The sequence below is a fragment of the Schistocerca gregaria genome, chromosome 2 (genome assembly GCF_023897955.1).
Source record: "Schistocerca gregaria isolate iqSchGreg1 chromosome 2, iqSchGreg1.2, whole genome shotgun sequence".
Lineage (NCBI taxonomy): Eukaryota > Metazoa > Arthropoda > Insecta > Orthoptera > Acrididae > Schistocerca > Schistocerca gregaria.
The window spans coordinates 675,268,353-675,283,569 of record NC_064921.1 but is presented as its reverse complement, the minus strand read 5'-3'; the positions used below and the strand labels follow the sequence as shown (position 1 = coordinate 675,283,569).

General features: G+C 39.4%; 1 protein-coding gene across 1 annotated transcript; it reads right to left on the bottom strand.

Moving 5' to 3' along the window:
- Window positions 1–2,415: 2,415 nt before the first annotated feature.
- LOC126334733 (39S ribosomal protein L12, mitochondrial-like) lies at window positions 2,416–13,600 on the bottom strand. Its single transcript, XM_049997273.1, has 4 exons — window positions 13,520–13,600; window positions 5,820–6,066; window positions 5,598–5,729; window positions 2,416–2,642 (listed from the first exon to the last, which is right to left on the bottom strand). The coding sequence occupies exons 1-4, from the start codon at window positions 13,579–13,581 to the stop codon at window positions 2,526–2,528; spliced, it is 558 nt and encodes a 185-aa protein (XP_049853230.1). The 5' UTR covers window positions 13,582–13,600; the 3' UTR covers window positions 2,416–2,525.
- Between the last annotated feature and the right edge of the window lie 1,617 nt (window positions 13,601–15,217).

Here is a 15,217-nt window from a genome sequence, read left to right as displayed (position 1 = left end):
CCTATCCATTTCCCTTTTTAAATTTTCTAACCTACCCACCCGGTTATGGGATCTGACATTCCACGCTCAGACCCGTAGAACGCCAGCTTTCGTCCTCCTGAGTAGTCTCCGCCCAGATATCTGAATGGGGGACTATTTTACCTCCGGAATATTTTACCCAAGAGGACACCATCATTTAACCATATAGTAAAGCTGCATGCCCTCGGGAAAAATTACGGCTGTATTTTCCCTTTGCTTTCAGTACCAGCACAGCAAGTCCGTTTTGTTCCACAGACAGTTGATACTAGGGCTCGGAAAGGAGAGCCCATGCCTTGAACTTCTCTATTCATGTCTTGTAAACTGTGTCTCTTGAGACTTGGAAATGAAAACATGCTTCCAATTTCATCACGTTCCAGAGTCTGATAACAACTGGCCCAGACTCTCTTGGAATTGGGCTGTCAACTGAGCCATAGCTTTCTACTCACAGCGTAAGTGCCAATTGGTAGGCCTGTAATAGCGAACACCATAAAAAATTTCATCATAAGAACTGCACTAAATCCAGCACTTGTATTGGAGCGAATTATGTGCACTGTTGTACTTGTTCCCAATATATTAGTTTTGAAAGCTTAAAGACAATAGGCATAATTCGCGATTTGAAGAACCGTGAAATATCTCCAAGCTGTCAGGCATCGAGTAGCTCACTTGTGCACTTATTAATAATAACTGCAATATGTTACTCATTTTCTGGAAGGTGTAATACATCGAGATATTTTGGCTCTTTTTTACATGACAAATTGCTTTATTAACAAGAACTTGCACCACAGATTATAGCTATTTTAAAAATTAAATATGAAACATTGCTACAGTTAAAATAACACTAAGTAGTAGTCCAACTGAAACACACAAATATTCAAGCACTTTTTATCTTAACAGTTCTTGCATATATGCAATTTGACATTGAAGACTGTGGTATCAAACTGACACTCACAGCAGCCTTATACGAGGGCTATCCACAAAGTACATTACGTTTTGGAATTAAAAATAAATAAAGTATTGGATTTTTTTTTAATTATATACAGATGAAAGCCACACTTAAATACTACTTTTCTACATAGTTGCCATTTAAATTAAGGCACTTATCGTAGCGATGGACGAGGTTGGAAATTCCTTCGTTGTAAAATTAGGCTGCCTGCACTTTCAACCACGTGGTTACCTCTTCTTGAAGCTGTGCTGCATCATCAAAACGCTGCATAGCCAACCACTTCTTCATTGCTGGGAATAAATGGAAGTCGCTCGGTGCCAGGTCGGGACTGTACGGCGGATGCCTCTTTCCAGGAAATCCACAAAAATCACACCTTTTCTGTCCCAATAGAGGTAACCACGTGGTTGAAGGTGCAGGCGGCCGAATTTTATGACGAAGGAATTTCCAAGCTTGTCCATCGCTACGGTAAGTGCCTTAATTTAACTATGTAGAAAAGTAGTATTTAAGTGAGGCTTTCATGCTTTATTTATTTTTAATTCCAAAATGTTATGTACTTTGTGGATAGCCCTCGTCATACTAAATTGTGATAAAATCACAAAAATAGGCAGAGAAATAAAGCATACAGTGTGTTATACTGAGTGCCATTGTAACCATATATATCTTCCTGCCCCCCCCCCCCCCCATGTAAGTACTCTTTTGATTTGTCAATTAATGCTGTGTTACATAATAACATTTTAATTGACATCTATACCCCACAAGGCCACATTAAAGCTTTCAGTACATTCATTTAAATATTTAAATGCACGGATCTGATTCCAGCCCAATTTATTATGCATCCCCAAATAAGCTTATGGATGTAATTACTTTTTTATGGAAACAATGTACTTTTTATCTATCAGACCTGACAACTCTTTGTGCACCTTTTCTTTCTTTCTTTTTTTTAGATTATTCATTTATAGTTTTAAAGAGAAATCAAATCGCAGACTAATGTCTATGATTCTGAGTAGATAAAACTTTATCTAATGAAAAATAATAAAATACAGTTGTTTCTCAACATGATCCAAACTGGGTTTGTTTCTATCTCAATTATTTTTGTAAATAAGCAGTACTGACACAACTAACATACACAAATGTTCCAGCAGATCAACCAAAAATGCATACACAAAGTCACAATTTCTGTGCGTGGTAGCTGCAGTCCGTGAGAGTAGTTCTTGCATTACTACTTAGTTCATTTGCTTACTCTTGCCATGACAATAGGACAGTTCAATATGTCTAGAGTCTATTGAGCAAGACAAATTCCCACCCACAGTTGATAGTGTTCACTGCAGAGTTACATAAATGCTTTGCAATTAGAATGTTTGTGCATATAGATAACACTACTTGCTTCATGTTCCTGAAGACTCCCCTTCATGGTGGGATATCTGGAGCATTTCTCCCAAAACAAGTAACATAGCTTCAACAGTACAAAAGAAAAATGCTTTATTAACAATTACACAAACTACACAAATTTCACAAAAGGAAACTCTTCACAGAAAGTTATTATTTCCGGAAGAGTTCTTCACACCTAACTTATTTCACATGTAGCCCCTACTTTTGATAAAGCTTCTTTCAATTTGTCTGCTTCATCCTTCGCAATGTCTGCTTTTACAACAACTGGAGCACTCTCAACAAACTTTTTAGCCTGTGGAACAAAAAGTAAAAGGACATGTTTGTATTTTTAATCATTAATTGCAGTATAGTATTCCTTAAAATATAAAATCTGGTAATGTAATGAGTCTGTATAAACTGTTCTGATTACTATTACATTCATCAATGTGTTTCTTTACCATGGAATTCATATAGTACCTTACAAGACAAATCCTTAATATACAAATATTATCTTTTCGGCAATCAATTTATGAAATCTCCAACTCAGTTTCATTATACAAACCTCAAGAACAAAGCAACTTCTTAAATTATGTTTAGGTTATTATTTTGTATTTTTATGCTCTTCACTCTTAGAATGTAGGCCTACCACGCAAATATATACTGTCATCAGAAACTAGTGAGGGGAGCTGTGGATGCTAGAAAATGGAGTGCCAAGTGGAGAAATCAGAAAATTACTGACATATCCTTCTGTTAGAGTTCAACTGAGGAGTGACAGCAGCAGAGGCAGCCAAAAACATTTTCACTGTGTGCGGGGATAATGCCGTTGGGCAGCGCATGACAAGAATGGTTCTCTCATATTAAGGAGGATCATTTTGATGGTAGTGACTCTCCATGTTCAGGAAGACTTTCGGGGTTTGATGAATATCATTTGTGTGCGACAGGGAAGATTCAAATGTAGGGTGTATAGGTACTTTATGATCTAAGCCAAAATCACAAAAAACCACAGGTGGCCATATGTCCATCTCTGCTTGCTCGTCATATCATTTGGCTCACGAACAACATTGGCCATTCCTACCCCGTATCATTACTGGTGATGAGAAATGGTATCTTTATGCAGACATAAGAAAAAGAAAGGAACGACTGAGCCCAAACAAAGCAGCTACTCCCCATACAAAGACCTGTGCACATTCACAAAAGATAATGTTATGCAGCTGGTGGAACAGTGAGGGTGCGGTGTACGACAAATAGCTTCCCTGCTGTGTAACCATCACTGCAGATATTGACAGTAAAAAACTAAGATGTCTTCCATAAGCAATTCATGAACAATAATGCCAGCCTGTGTTCTGCTAGACCGACAACATGCAGGAGTTGCATTGGGAAGTCATTATGTAGCCATCTTATTCATCTGACCTTGCACCCTTACATTTTCACCTTTTCCACCTTTATCGAGCAACTGTCAAGTACCTTCTTTCCTGGATGAAAATGCACTCCAAACATGGCTCAACAATTTCTTTGCCTCAAAACAATGTGATTTCTACAGTCACACAATCGAAAAGTTATCCCGGTGTTGCAGACTGTTTTAAATAGTGAAGCAGAATGTATTATTGATTAAGTCTATTATGTGCATCTGTTGTGTTTAATAAACCTTTGTACCAACCTAATACTTAGGGATGGAAAAATAATTTCCCCAGGCAAGAGATATTACATAAATGTTTTGTAACAGGCCATAATTTCACATATTCCTTCTATGCTGTCAATGAAAAAAAGAACTAACAGAATTTAAAAGATAATGAAAATTGCTTTCCAGTGATAGTCTGGAGGGGAAATGTTATGTAATCACAATTGTATGCCTAAAAGATTAATTGCCTAGGTTTTTAACAAATTTCATGCTGCAGACCATATGAGAGGGTACCCAAAGAGGGGGAAAAAAATCTGGAATTATTTTTTAAGAGCTATATATTTTCAAATTATTTACAAAACAACCTTATCCCCATCAAAATATTCTCCAATACAACTAATACATTTGTCCCACCGGTACTTCCACTGTTCGAAATATTCTTTAACTTCTTCAATTTTGTCAAACTGGTGTCCTTTCATGCCCCTTTTCATGCTAGGGAATAAGGAAAAGTCGCACAGAGCCAGGTCAGGTGAGTAAGGTGCACGAGGCAGCAGAACCACGGCATTTTAGCCAAAAACTGTGCAGGTGGATTGTCGTGGTGGAAGAACCAGTACCCCATCTGCCACAAATCGGGTCTTTTTGGACGAACACTGATGTGCAACCTTCTTAAAACAGTCTGTGGGCACAAGCCCTCGAATTTTTTCAATGCTTTCAATGATTTAGGCTGTTGATGGATGTCCGGAATGGGGTTTGTCATCAAATGATATGACACCATTTCCAAACTGAGCAAACCACTCATACACTTGAGTTTTTCAATTGTGTCATCTTGGTAAGCTGTTTGCAGCATTAAAACTGTTTCAGCAGCATTTTTACTGAGTAGAAAACAAAATTTCACAGCTGCATATTGTTCACTTAACGTTGCCATCATAGAAAACTAAACAAGAACAAAAGCTGCAACCAAAACAATCAATGCAGATGAGAGAGGGGAAGGGGGGGATGGAGAATTGTGACATACTATCAATATCAGGTCATTATGGATGGGGATTGTACTGAAAAAGAGAACGTGAGAAACTGCAAAATTCACACCAGAACAATCCATTTGTGAAGTATAGCCAGAGTTTATGACTGTAGAGGGATGTCTGAACAAACCAGCTTCTTTGCACAATGTGAGGAGGCAAGTGTCTTAACAAATGCCACACACACAGTGAACATTACCTCCAAAAATTCGTGTGTGTAGAAACAGACACACATAACTGTAATACACTAGAACTTCTTGAACAGGTGCAGAACGACACATTTTGGACACAATCAAGTTTCAACAAGATGCAACACTGATTTTTGCCAGTGTCATCTGGGAGTACTCAAGTGGTTTCTTCCCTTGCAGGTGGACTGGCAGATCATCCCAGAACCTCTGATCATCATGTTACCCAGGACACAGATTTTAGTATACTGAATACTATGTACAACTGTGAAGTTGTAAACTTGTAGTTAACAATCTTGTTCAATCCAAGCTTGTGCTCTAATGCTTTTCCATTTCCAGTATGAGAATATCCTCATCAGCACAATGGATCACAACAAAAGTACCTAAATCAAATCTTTATACTAGTCATGAAGAGCTTAAGACATAAAACAAAACTTTTGAATTATTACCTGAACTAAGTTCATTCCTTCAAGTAAGTTCTTAACTTCTTTGATGAGAGCAACTTTCTGTTTTTCATCAAACTGTAAAAGTTTGACAGTAAAACTTGTCTTTACTGTTTTTGCTGCCATAGATTCATCATCCTGTGAAGTTAAAATCAAGAGATTTTTTTGTCTCCAAAACAGCTTTATTACAGTAATGGGAATAAACTATAGGCATGCATGCACCCATACCTCTGCTTGTGAAGCTCCAGGAAATGCACCAACTGCCCCAACAGGCATAAGTGGTGCATCGGGTAAATTTAGTCGTTTTTTTAGAGCTTCACTCAATTCGGCAACTTCTAGTAAATTAAGTCTTGATATTGATGTAACAAGTTCCTCAATTTTTGGTGAAAGTGGTTTTGTAGCACCTTCTGAATGTGGAGGAACTATCTTCCCCTCAACATGTACTTCAGGTTGTGAAGCCTGATAGATAACATTCCTACAAACACAACACACACAATTATATCACCTAAAAAAATTTTGAAATGTCATACAAAGATTCATTTAATAACCATGGTGAATGTCTATTTCAACGATTCACGTTACTATAGGGAATACACATCAACATCAAATTTCAGTTTACCTGCAGTTATGGAGGCCAGCATAGTTTGTGACGTTATCTCCCCTCCCAAGGAAATAAGAATAAGCTGCCTCAAATTTGGAATCAAGTGTAACACAATATATCACAATGGTGATTTTCAGATCGATTGAGTAGCAACAGCACGGGTGAGGACACCCCTCTGTACTTAATAAAAATACCACTGCTCTGGGCTTCGACGAACTGTTGAATCATGAAATTCTTCACTGAAGGCCATATAGGTAATTTTCAGAACTGCTTATTTGCCAGCCCATGTTGCCCCTTTTCCAACTTGTCTACTTTTTCATTATGCATGATGCTTGCGAGTGAATTCATTTATAAGAAACTCACAACTTTTACTATTTCTTTTGCATCTACATCTATACTCCGCGAGCCACCTGACGGTGTGTGGCGGAGGGTACCTTGAGTACCTCTATTGGTTCTCCCTTCTATTCCAGTGTCATATTGTTCATGGCAAGAAAAATTGTCAGTATGCCTCTGTGTGGGCTCTAATCTCTCCGATTTTATCCTCATGGTCTCTTCGCGAGATATACGTAGAGGGGAGCAAAATACTGCTCGACTCCTTGGTGAAGGTATGTTCTTGAAACTTCAACAAAAGCCCATATAGAGCTACTGAGCATCTCTCTTGCAGAGTCTTCCACTGGTGTTGATCTATCATCTCCGTAACGCTTTCGTGACTACTAAATGATCCTGTAACGAAGCGCGCTGCTCTCTGTTGAATCTTTTCTCTCTCTTCTATCAACCCTATCTGGTACGGATCCCACACCAGTGAGCATTATTCAAGCAGTAGGCGAACAAGTGTTGTTTTCGGACTGCATTTCCTTAGGATTCATCCAATGAATGTCAGTCTGGCATCTGCTTTACCGAGGATTAATTTAAATGGTCATTCCATTTTAAATCACTCCTAATGCCTACTCCCAGATAATTTATGGAATTAACCGCTTCCATTTGCTGACCCGCTATACTGTAGCTAAATGATAAAGGATCTTTCTTCCTGTGTATTCGCACCACATTACGCTTGTATACATTGAGATTCAATTGTCATTCCCCGCACCATACATCAATTCGTTGCAGATCCTCCTGCATTCAGTACAATTTTCCATTGTTGCAACCTCTATACTACAGCATCATCCGCAAAAAGCCTCAGTGAACTTCCAATGTTATCCATGAGGTCATGAATAGCAACCGGCCCAACGACACTCCCCTGCAGCACACCTGAAGTCACTCTTTTCTTCAGAAGACTTCTCTCCATGAGAATGACATGCTACGTTCTGTTATCTAAGAACTCTTCAATCCAATCACACAACTGGTCTGGTAGTCCATATGCTCTTACTTTGTTCATTAAACGACTGTGGGGAACTGTATCAAATGCCTTGCGGAAGTCATGAAACACGGCATCTACCTGGGAACCCGTGTCTACGGCCCTCTGAGTCTCGTGGACAAATAGCGCAATCTGGGTTTCACACGATCGTCTTTTTCGAAACCCATGCTGATTCCTACAGAGTAGATTTCTAGTCTCCAGAAAAGTCATTATACTCGAACATAACACATGTTCCAAAATTCTACAACTGATCGACGTTAGAGATATAGGTCTGTAGTTCTGCACATCTATTCGACGTCCCTTCTTGAAAACGGGGATGACCTATGCCCTTTTCCAATCTTTTGGAACGCTACGCTCTTCTAGAGACCTACAGTACACCGCTGAAGAACGGAGTAAGTTCCTTTGTGTACTCTGTGTAAAATCGAACTGGTATCCCATCAGGTCCAGCGGCCTTTCCTCTTTTGACTGTTTAATTGTTTTTCTATCCCCGTCATCTATTTCGATATCTACCACTTTGTCATCTGTGCGACAATATAGAGAAGGAACTGCAGAGCAGTCTTCCTCTGTGAAGTAGCTTTGGAAAAAGACATTTAGTATTTCGTCCTTAGTCTGTCATCCTCTGTTTCAGTACCATTTCGGTCACATATAGTCTGGACATTTTGTTTTGATCCACCTACCACTTTGACATAAGACCAAAATTTCTTAGGATTTTCTGCCAAGTCAGTACATAGAACTTAACTTTTGAATTCACTGAAAGCCTCTCGCATAGCCCTCCTCACACTACATTTCTCTTTGCATAATTTTTGTTTGCCTGCAAGGCTTTGGCTATGTTTATGCTTGCTGGGAAGTTCCCTTTGCTTCCGTAGCAGTTTTCTAACTCGGTTGTTGTACCACAGTGGCTCTTTTCCATCTCTTACAATCTTGCTTGGTACATACTCATCTAATGCATATTGTATGATAGTTTTGAACTTTGTCCACTAATCCTCAACACTATCTGTACTTGAGATAAAACTTTTGTGCTGAGCCATCAAGTACTCTGAAACCTGCTTTTTGTCACTTTTGCTAAACAGAAAAATCTTCCTACCTTTTTTAATATTTCTATTTACAGCTGAAATCATCGATGCAGTAACCGCTTTACGATTGCTGATTCCCTTTTCTGCATTAACTGTTTCAAATAGTTCGGGTCTGTTTGTCACCAGAAAGTCTAATATGTTATCGCCACAAGTCAGTTCTCTGTTTAACTGTTCAAGGTAGTTTACAAATAATGCACTTAAAAAAATTTCACTGGATTTTTTGTCCCTGCCACTCGTTATAAACATTTGAGTCTCCCACTCTATGTCTGGTAAATTAAAATCTCCACCCAGAACTGTAACATGGTCGGGAAATCTACTCGAAATAATTTTCAAATTTTCCTTCAGGTGCTCTGCCACAACAGCTGCTGAGCCAGGGGGCCTATAGAGACATCCAATTGCCATGTTTGAGCCTGCTTTAACCATGACCTTCACCCAAATTATTTCATATTTTGGATCTCCGCGTATTTCCTTCGATACTATTGCACTTTTTATCGCTATAAACAAGCCTCCTCCTTCACTCTCCAGCCTGTCTCTGCAGTATACATTCCAATCTTAGTTTAGAATTTCATTACTGTTTATATCTGGTTTCAGCCAAGTTTCTGTCCCTAGTACTATGTGGACATTGTGACTGTTTATTAATGAGAGCAGTTCTGGGACCTTTCTATAGACGGTACTTCAGTTTACTATTACCACATTAATATTGTTATTCCCTGTTGCGTTTTGCCTACAGCTACCTCGTCGTGTCTCAGGTGGTGTCTTGTTGGGCCTAGGGAGAGAATTCTCTAACCTAAAAACCCACATGTGGACTCCACACGTACACCACTACCATTATAACTGCTTCCTGTGTGTAGCACACACCTGACCTATTCAGGGGGACTCTACATTTCTTTACCCGATAGCGGAGGTCGAGAAATTTGCACCCCAGATCTCCGCAGAATCGTCTGAGCCTATGGTTTAAGCCTTCCACTCGGCTCCAAACCAGAGGACCGCGATCGGTTCTGGGAATGATACTACAAATAGTTAGCTCAGATTCCACCCCATGAGCGAGGCTTTCCGCCTTCACCAACTCCGCCTGTATGAACTGAGGATGACCTCTGAACCCAGACGGCAGGAGTCATTGATGCCAACATGAGCAACAATTCGCAGTCAGGTGCACCCAGTTCTCTCTAACGTCGCCGGCATGGCCTCCTCCACATCTCGGATGAGACCCCCCAGCAAGCAGACAGAGTGAACGCTGGCCTTCTTCCCGGACCTTTCTGCTATTTCCCTAAGGGGCTCCATCACCCCCTGTGTGCCTGCTTGGACCTTGCCGGAGGAGAGGCCACATGTCCACTCACAGGCAGAGAAGGCAATGCCACACGGCCAGCCTCCACATTGACCCACTGCGTCATGCGACACGAACGCTGCTGAACCCGCCACTCCCCTTGGGGAGAGGGTGGCCCAACCACGCCCGGTACCCACAAAGAAGTCTCAGCCTCAGGGACCGTCGGTGAAGCATGTAACACCTGGGGTGTACCATGCGACGCACCAGACTCCCCACTGCCACTACACTCCGATGCAGCAGCCTGAAGACGGCTGACCGTGGCCATCAGTACATTCAGCTGTCCGCGAACAGTGGCCAGCTCCTCCTGTGTCTGTACACAGCAGTCACACATCCTATCCGTGACAAGAAATCAACAATTTACTGTAGAGAGTTAATCAACTTTTAACTAGACTGCTAATTCACTGAAGGTGGCTGACTAAACTGTGGTTACTAGACACTTCCTGTTGGAAACAATGAAAATAAGCACTACCCGTCTCTGGTCTGTATTCAAAACAAACACGAAATCTATGAAACACTATTACTAGTACTCAAAAATTAAAGCTTCTTAAAAGTAAAAACACACAAAAAAAAAGAAGGGACAGGTAAGAAACACACAGTTAATACTTAAATTTACGTAGCTTGCTGCAGAGGAGATGTGAAGCAGACGGCATCTACGACGACACTATTCCCACTGAACAATTAAGTAGTTCATATGTTATAGTTCATGTGAATTGCAGCTTTTGAAATTCTCTGACTGACTAATTATTAAGGCATTGAGGGCTTGAGCAGTCCTTATGCATTTAGTAACTTATATGATAACCAGTCTCAGACAAGTATAATAAAGTTCCAGGTCATTTAGATCTTGCGTGAGCTGATGTCAAGAGGTAACTAGAAGGGACAAACTTTAGCATTTTCCATGGTTCTTGTGCAACCAGCTGTACATACACAGCCAAAAGTCGGCCCTTGTGTTTTCCATGTACATAGCCCATGAGGAAAATGATATGTGTAACACATGTATGCCTATGCGTCTTCTTACATAGATCCCTATAATGGTGTAAATGAAAGTTGATTCATTTCAATAATTCAATACTGAGGAGTGCCTGGCAAGTCAAAAAGTTGATGACTACAGCGTCATTCTTTGCACAAGGTATTTTTCACAAAGATTTCGATTATACTGATACAGGCATTTTTCCAGCTTCTGTCAAAGTGTTAGCGGGATCTGAAGACATTACACCCAGTCATAGACAAACATTTTTGTACTAAAGTTTATCTACTAAAAACAATTACTGCTAAATGGCACTGGTGTGTACCAGGCATCCATAATCTATGGAAAACCAAAGTATCACTTGGTACAATCAGAGTTATAAGCTATAGTAAGTGCCTCATCAAACTCTGGAAACTAACCTAATAATATTTAAAGCTTGTTCATATGACTTAAAGACATTACACATGTGGTGACTCCAACTTAGATGGGAATCAATACGGCTCCCAAATACCAAAGAATATACAGTTCATTTAAGTTTTGTGAAAATTGCTGGCATATGAATGGGATAATGGCGAGATTTCTTTGGTGATATCTGTAAGACAGATAAGTTACTACAATTTAAATGGCCTTAAATAGTCTAATTTGTGCTAATTGTATGCAGATGATGTCTGCTTATTGCAGCAGTTTAATTTTTGGTGAAATATTTCTGCATACCACAGGTGAATACATTGCAACAAGCAGCAGACTCGAAATTTGCAACTTGATGTCCAAATACTTCATATGTGAACCATACAACAGAAATTTTTGGGATCCATGACAGTCTTATGACATTTACTTTACATGTTGTTGCCTCCAGTAAGTTTTTATTTCCAATATAATTGTTTGACACAACATATCCCTGCGGCACACTGCCATCTCCAGTTGTCTTGTCAGATTAGGTGACAACTACCACACTCAACAGAAACTTCATAACAGAAAGGAGTGCATACTACTCTAAGTAATGTTGGTAACAATGTGTCATGTAAAGCTACCATTAGAAACATGAAGGGGCTGAAGGCAAAAACATGTAAAATACATAACGTTAAATGGTTCTAAGTATCAACCATTTCCATTGTAGTACAGATGTGTGTCATTAAAAATTGAGTACATACTAGGAATGGAGAAGCTGTTTCACACAAATTAACAATGATTTCATGGTTTCAATTTTTTTTTGGAGACAAATACATCAATAAATTGCTATTTTGCCTTCTTTTACCAATTAGAGTAAAAAACCTCCAGACAAAGGGAGCTCTCTGCTATAGAAGTTTCTCTTTTTTATTGTAGTTTGTGTGCACCCAAAATCTGACTACTAGATTAAGCAGTTGTACATTTAAGTTATACGCAACTGTGTTTATCAAGACTAATTATTGCACAATCAGATATCAGTATCTAGCAACAAACTTAAAGGGAATACAAGAGACCATAATAATTAGAGATGATAATTTGGAGATGTGATACACAACCTAATTTCATGTCATTCACTATTCTGACTCTTCAAGAAATCCCAGGTTTCCACATTTAATATGCAGTGACATTCAGAAAGTCACGACACCACCATGTTTGCAGGGCACAGATATTCATTGCCAGCACTACTTTTTCTCTCATCCACTTCCAAGGAAAATTTTGGAATAATCTCCTGCAGTGAGATGTGTACAACTTCAAGGTATGTAAAGTGAATTATATTTTCATATACGACCCCTATTGCCTGTTGACACTGCATTACTATTGCAGACCCCCTGCTGCACTAAATACTTGTTATACAAGTCACGTAATGTCTGGTCAATTTTAGTATCTCTTACCATTGTGAATAATATACACAATGCTCATGAAACCAAACTTAAATTATGATACCTCAACAGTTTTCGCATTTGTCTCTGTTTGGTGCTCTCTTCCCAAAACATTTTATTTCTGCCACTCTGTAACTGGTGTGAAGATGAGTGGACACTGTATATCACTCTGCAAAGGGGGCATTTCACTTATGGGGAGAGACCAATAGGAAGCTGAACCCTAACTTAAATGTATACATTTCAGACTAGGAACCTTCTTACCCCACTCTGCCTGTTCTTTGCCACTACATCTCGTGGAGCTAGAACAAAATTTGTTCACAAGGAAATGGATTTGTAAGTTTGAATACCATGAAAAATGTATTCACAGATAATCAAAGGTCTTAAGACAGTCAGTCAGTCTGTAATATTGTGACAATAATTTTGTTTGATGCTTTACAGACTTACATTTATCTCCTGTCATACATTCTGATCCAACGAAAAAGTCACGAACAGCGAACTGTCACACACAAATATCCGAAACTGCTACATAATGGGCCCTGATGGAACTGAAAGGCGGTTGACGCCGAAAGTGCTGAGATGTGTAAATTGTTTACTTTGCACAGTGGTCACAGTTTAGTGATAATGCAGTACAGTAAAAACATCTGCACATATTATTAATTATTGTTTAGCATGATTACGTTGCCTGTTGAGAGTGCAGGAACAATTGTCATTCTATATTCAATTACTTGAACTGCGGTAGGATGTATTAAGTGAGACACATGCAAAATCTTGTTTCTCAGTACTTACCGTCTTGAAAAGCATCGCCAGTGCCTGATTGTGCCACGCAAAAATATTTTTCCACTCTGCATCCCTTCAAAATTAACAGTAAAATTAGTATAAAGTTATTCTTTTCTATGCACCGGCACTTTCGACGAAAACAAACTATCAACCAACAGCCATATGTATTATATAGTATCGACTGAAGATTATCGATACCCATTGAAAAGTTCCGTAACTCATTAAATGAAAGTCGATAAGACCACTCTTTCCTTATGAAAAATCGCAGGCGAGCGAGTATAAAGGCGTATGTACAAAAATTACTGGAAAGCTCAGGAGTTTATTGTGATGAAAAGGAAAAAGAAAACACAAGGCAACTGTGGTAAAAAAAGTGTCTAAAACAACAAAGGTACGAGAAATACAAAATGGCGATGACGTTTTGTTTGCAAATTCCGGAATATGGCAGGTGAGATTTATCTTTTTTGGTTACAAAACTGCAGTCATGTGACTGGGAACAACATTTCGCTAGCAGGCAACCGGCGACTTATTTACCAGTTTGAACTAATTATTTCGCATTTCAAAGCAAAGTATTTCGGTGTTTACTCCAGAAACAAATATTCGATTGGTGCATAACTTCGAGGTGTTTTTCCGTAAGTTTAATAAACACAACAGAGACTATAGTCACCAATAATATACTCTCCTTCACTGTTTACAAAAGTTTTCCAGCGCTAGAGTTACTTCTCTATTCTGTGACTACAATTTCATGGTTTCGAGGCGAAGAACTCGTCGAAGTTCGGAGCTGCAAGGAAGCAGCTTGAAGGTTGTTCGACAGACAGCGGAAAAAGAGAAAAGCTGAGGACACACGATGAGGTGAATAAGGTGGACACAGAATGTCTTCCGAACCAAGCTCCTGTATTGTGTGTTTTGTTAGTCTAGCAGAATGCGCAGGGCCTTTATTGTAGAGTAGCACCACTTCCCGCAGCCTTCCTGGTCGCTGTTCTTGGAATGAGTCTGCAAGACGTCTCAGTTGTTGACATTAGATTCAGTAGCGATGGTTATACCTCAGGGAATCAATTAGTAATACCCTTCATTCTCGCTTGTGCTCCAGACGCGTAAAGCTGGGTTCACACACGCATCTAATGTGGCGCCACAGTTTGGGCTTGCTGTAGTGTAGTGATGGGCTAAACTGCGATTTTCCGATATCAGTGATTTCTGTGAATGCTACTTTTCAGTATCTGCTATTCTTAACTAAGAGTTATCGCAGTTAAGGAACGTAGGTAGCGTATCCCTCCGCCACTGCTATTTCTGTGACTTCTGCGATTTCTGCTACTTCTGCGATTTCTGTGACTTCTGCGACTTACCACCGTATGAAAAAGTTACATCTGCTCACACAGAAAATTGCATCTCAACAAATCTGTCATTGGTAAGTAAGTTTTACGTTTGTTCTTCCGTTGGCTTTAATTATGTATTAAAGAAACAACTGTGAAAATATTAATAGTGTAATTAATATGTAGGTAGCCATACAGTAGCGTAATAGTTCGTGTTTAGAAAATGAATTCTAACATATTGTTATGTTCACAGGTACCCAAACTACATTTCAGTCACTCAGTAAATTGATAACACAAAATATCATTGTCAACAGATCTGGAGAAATTGCCACTGCATCTTTAGACCGTTTTCGTCAGATGAGAGGTTTGTTTCTAAGTGTTTCGATGGACTTAATTACTA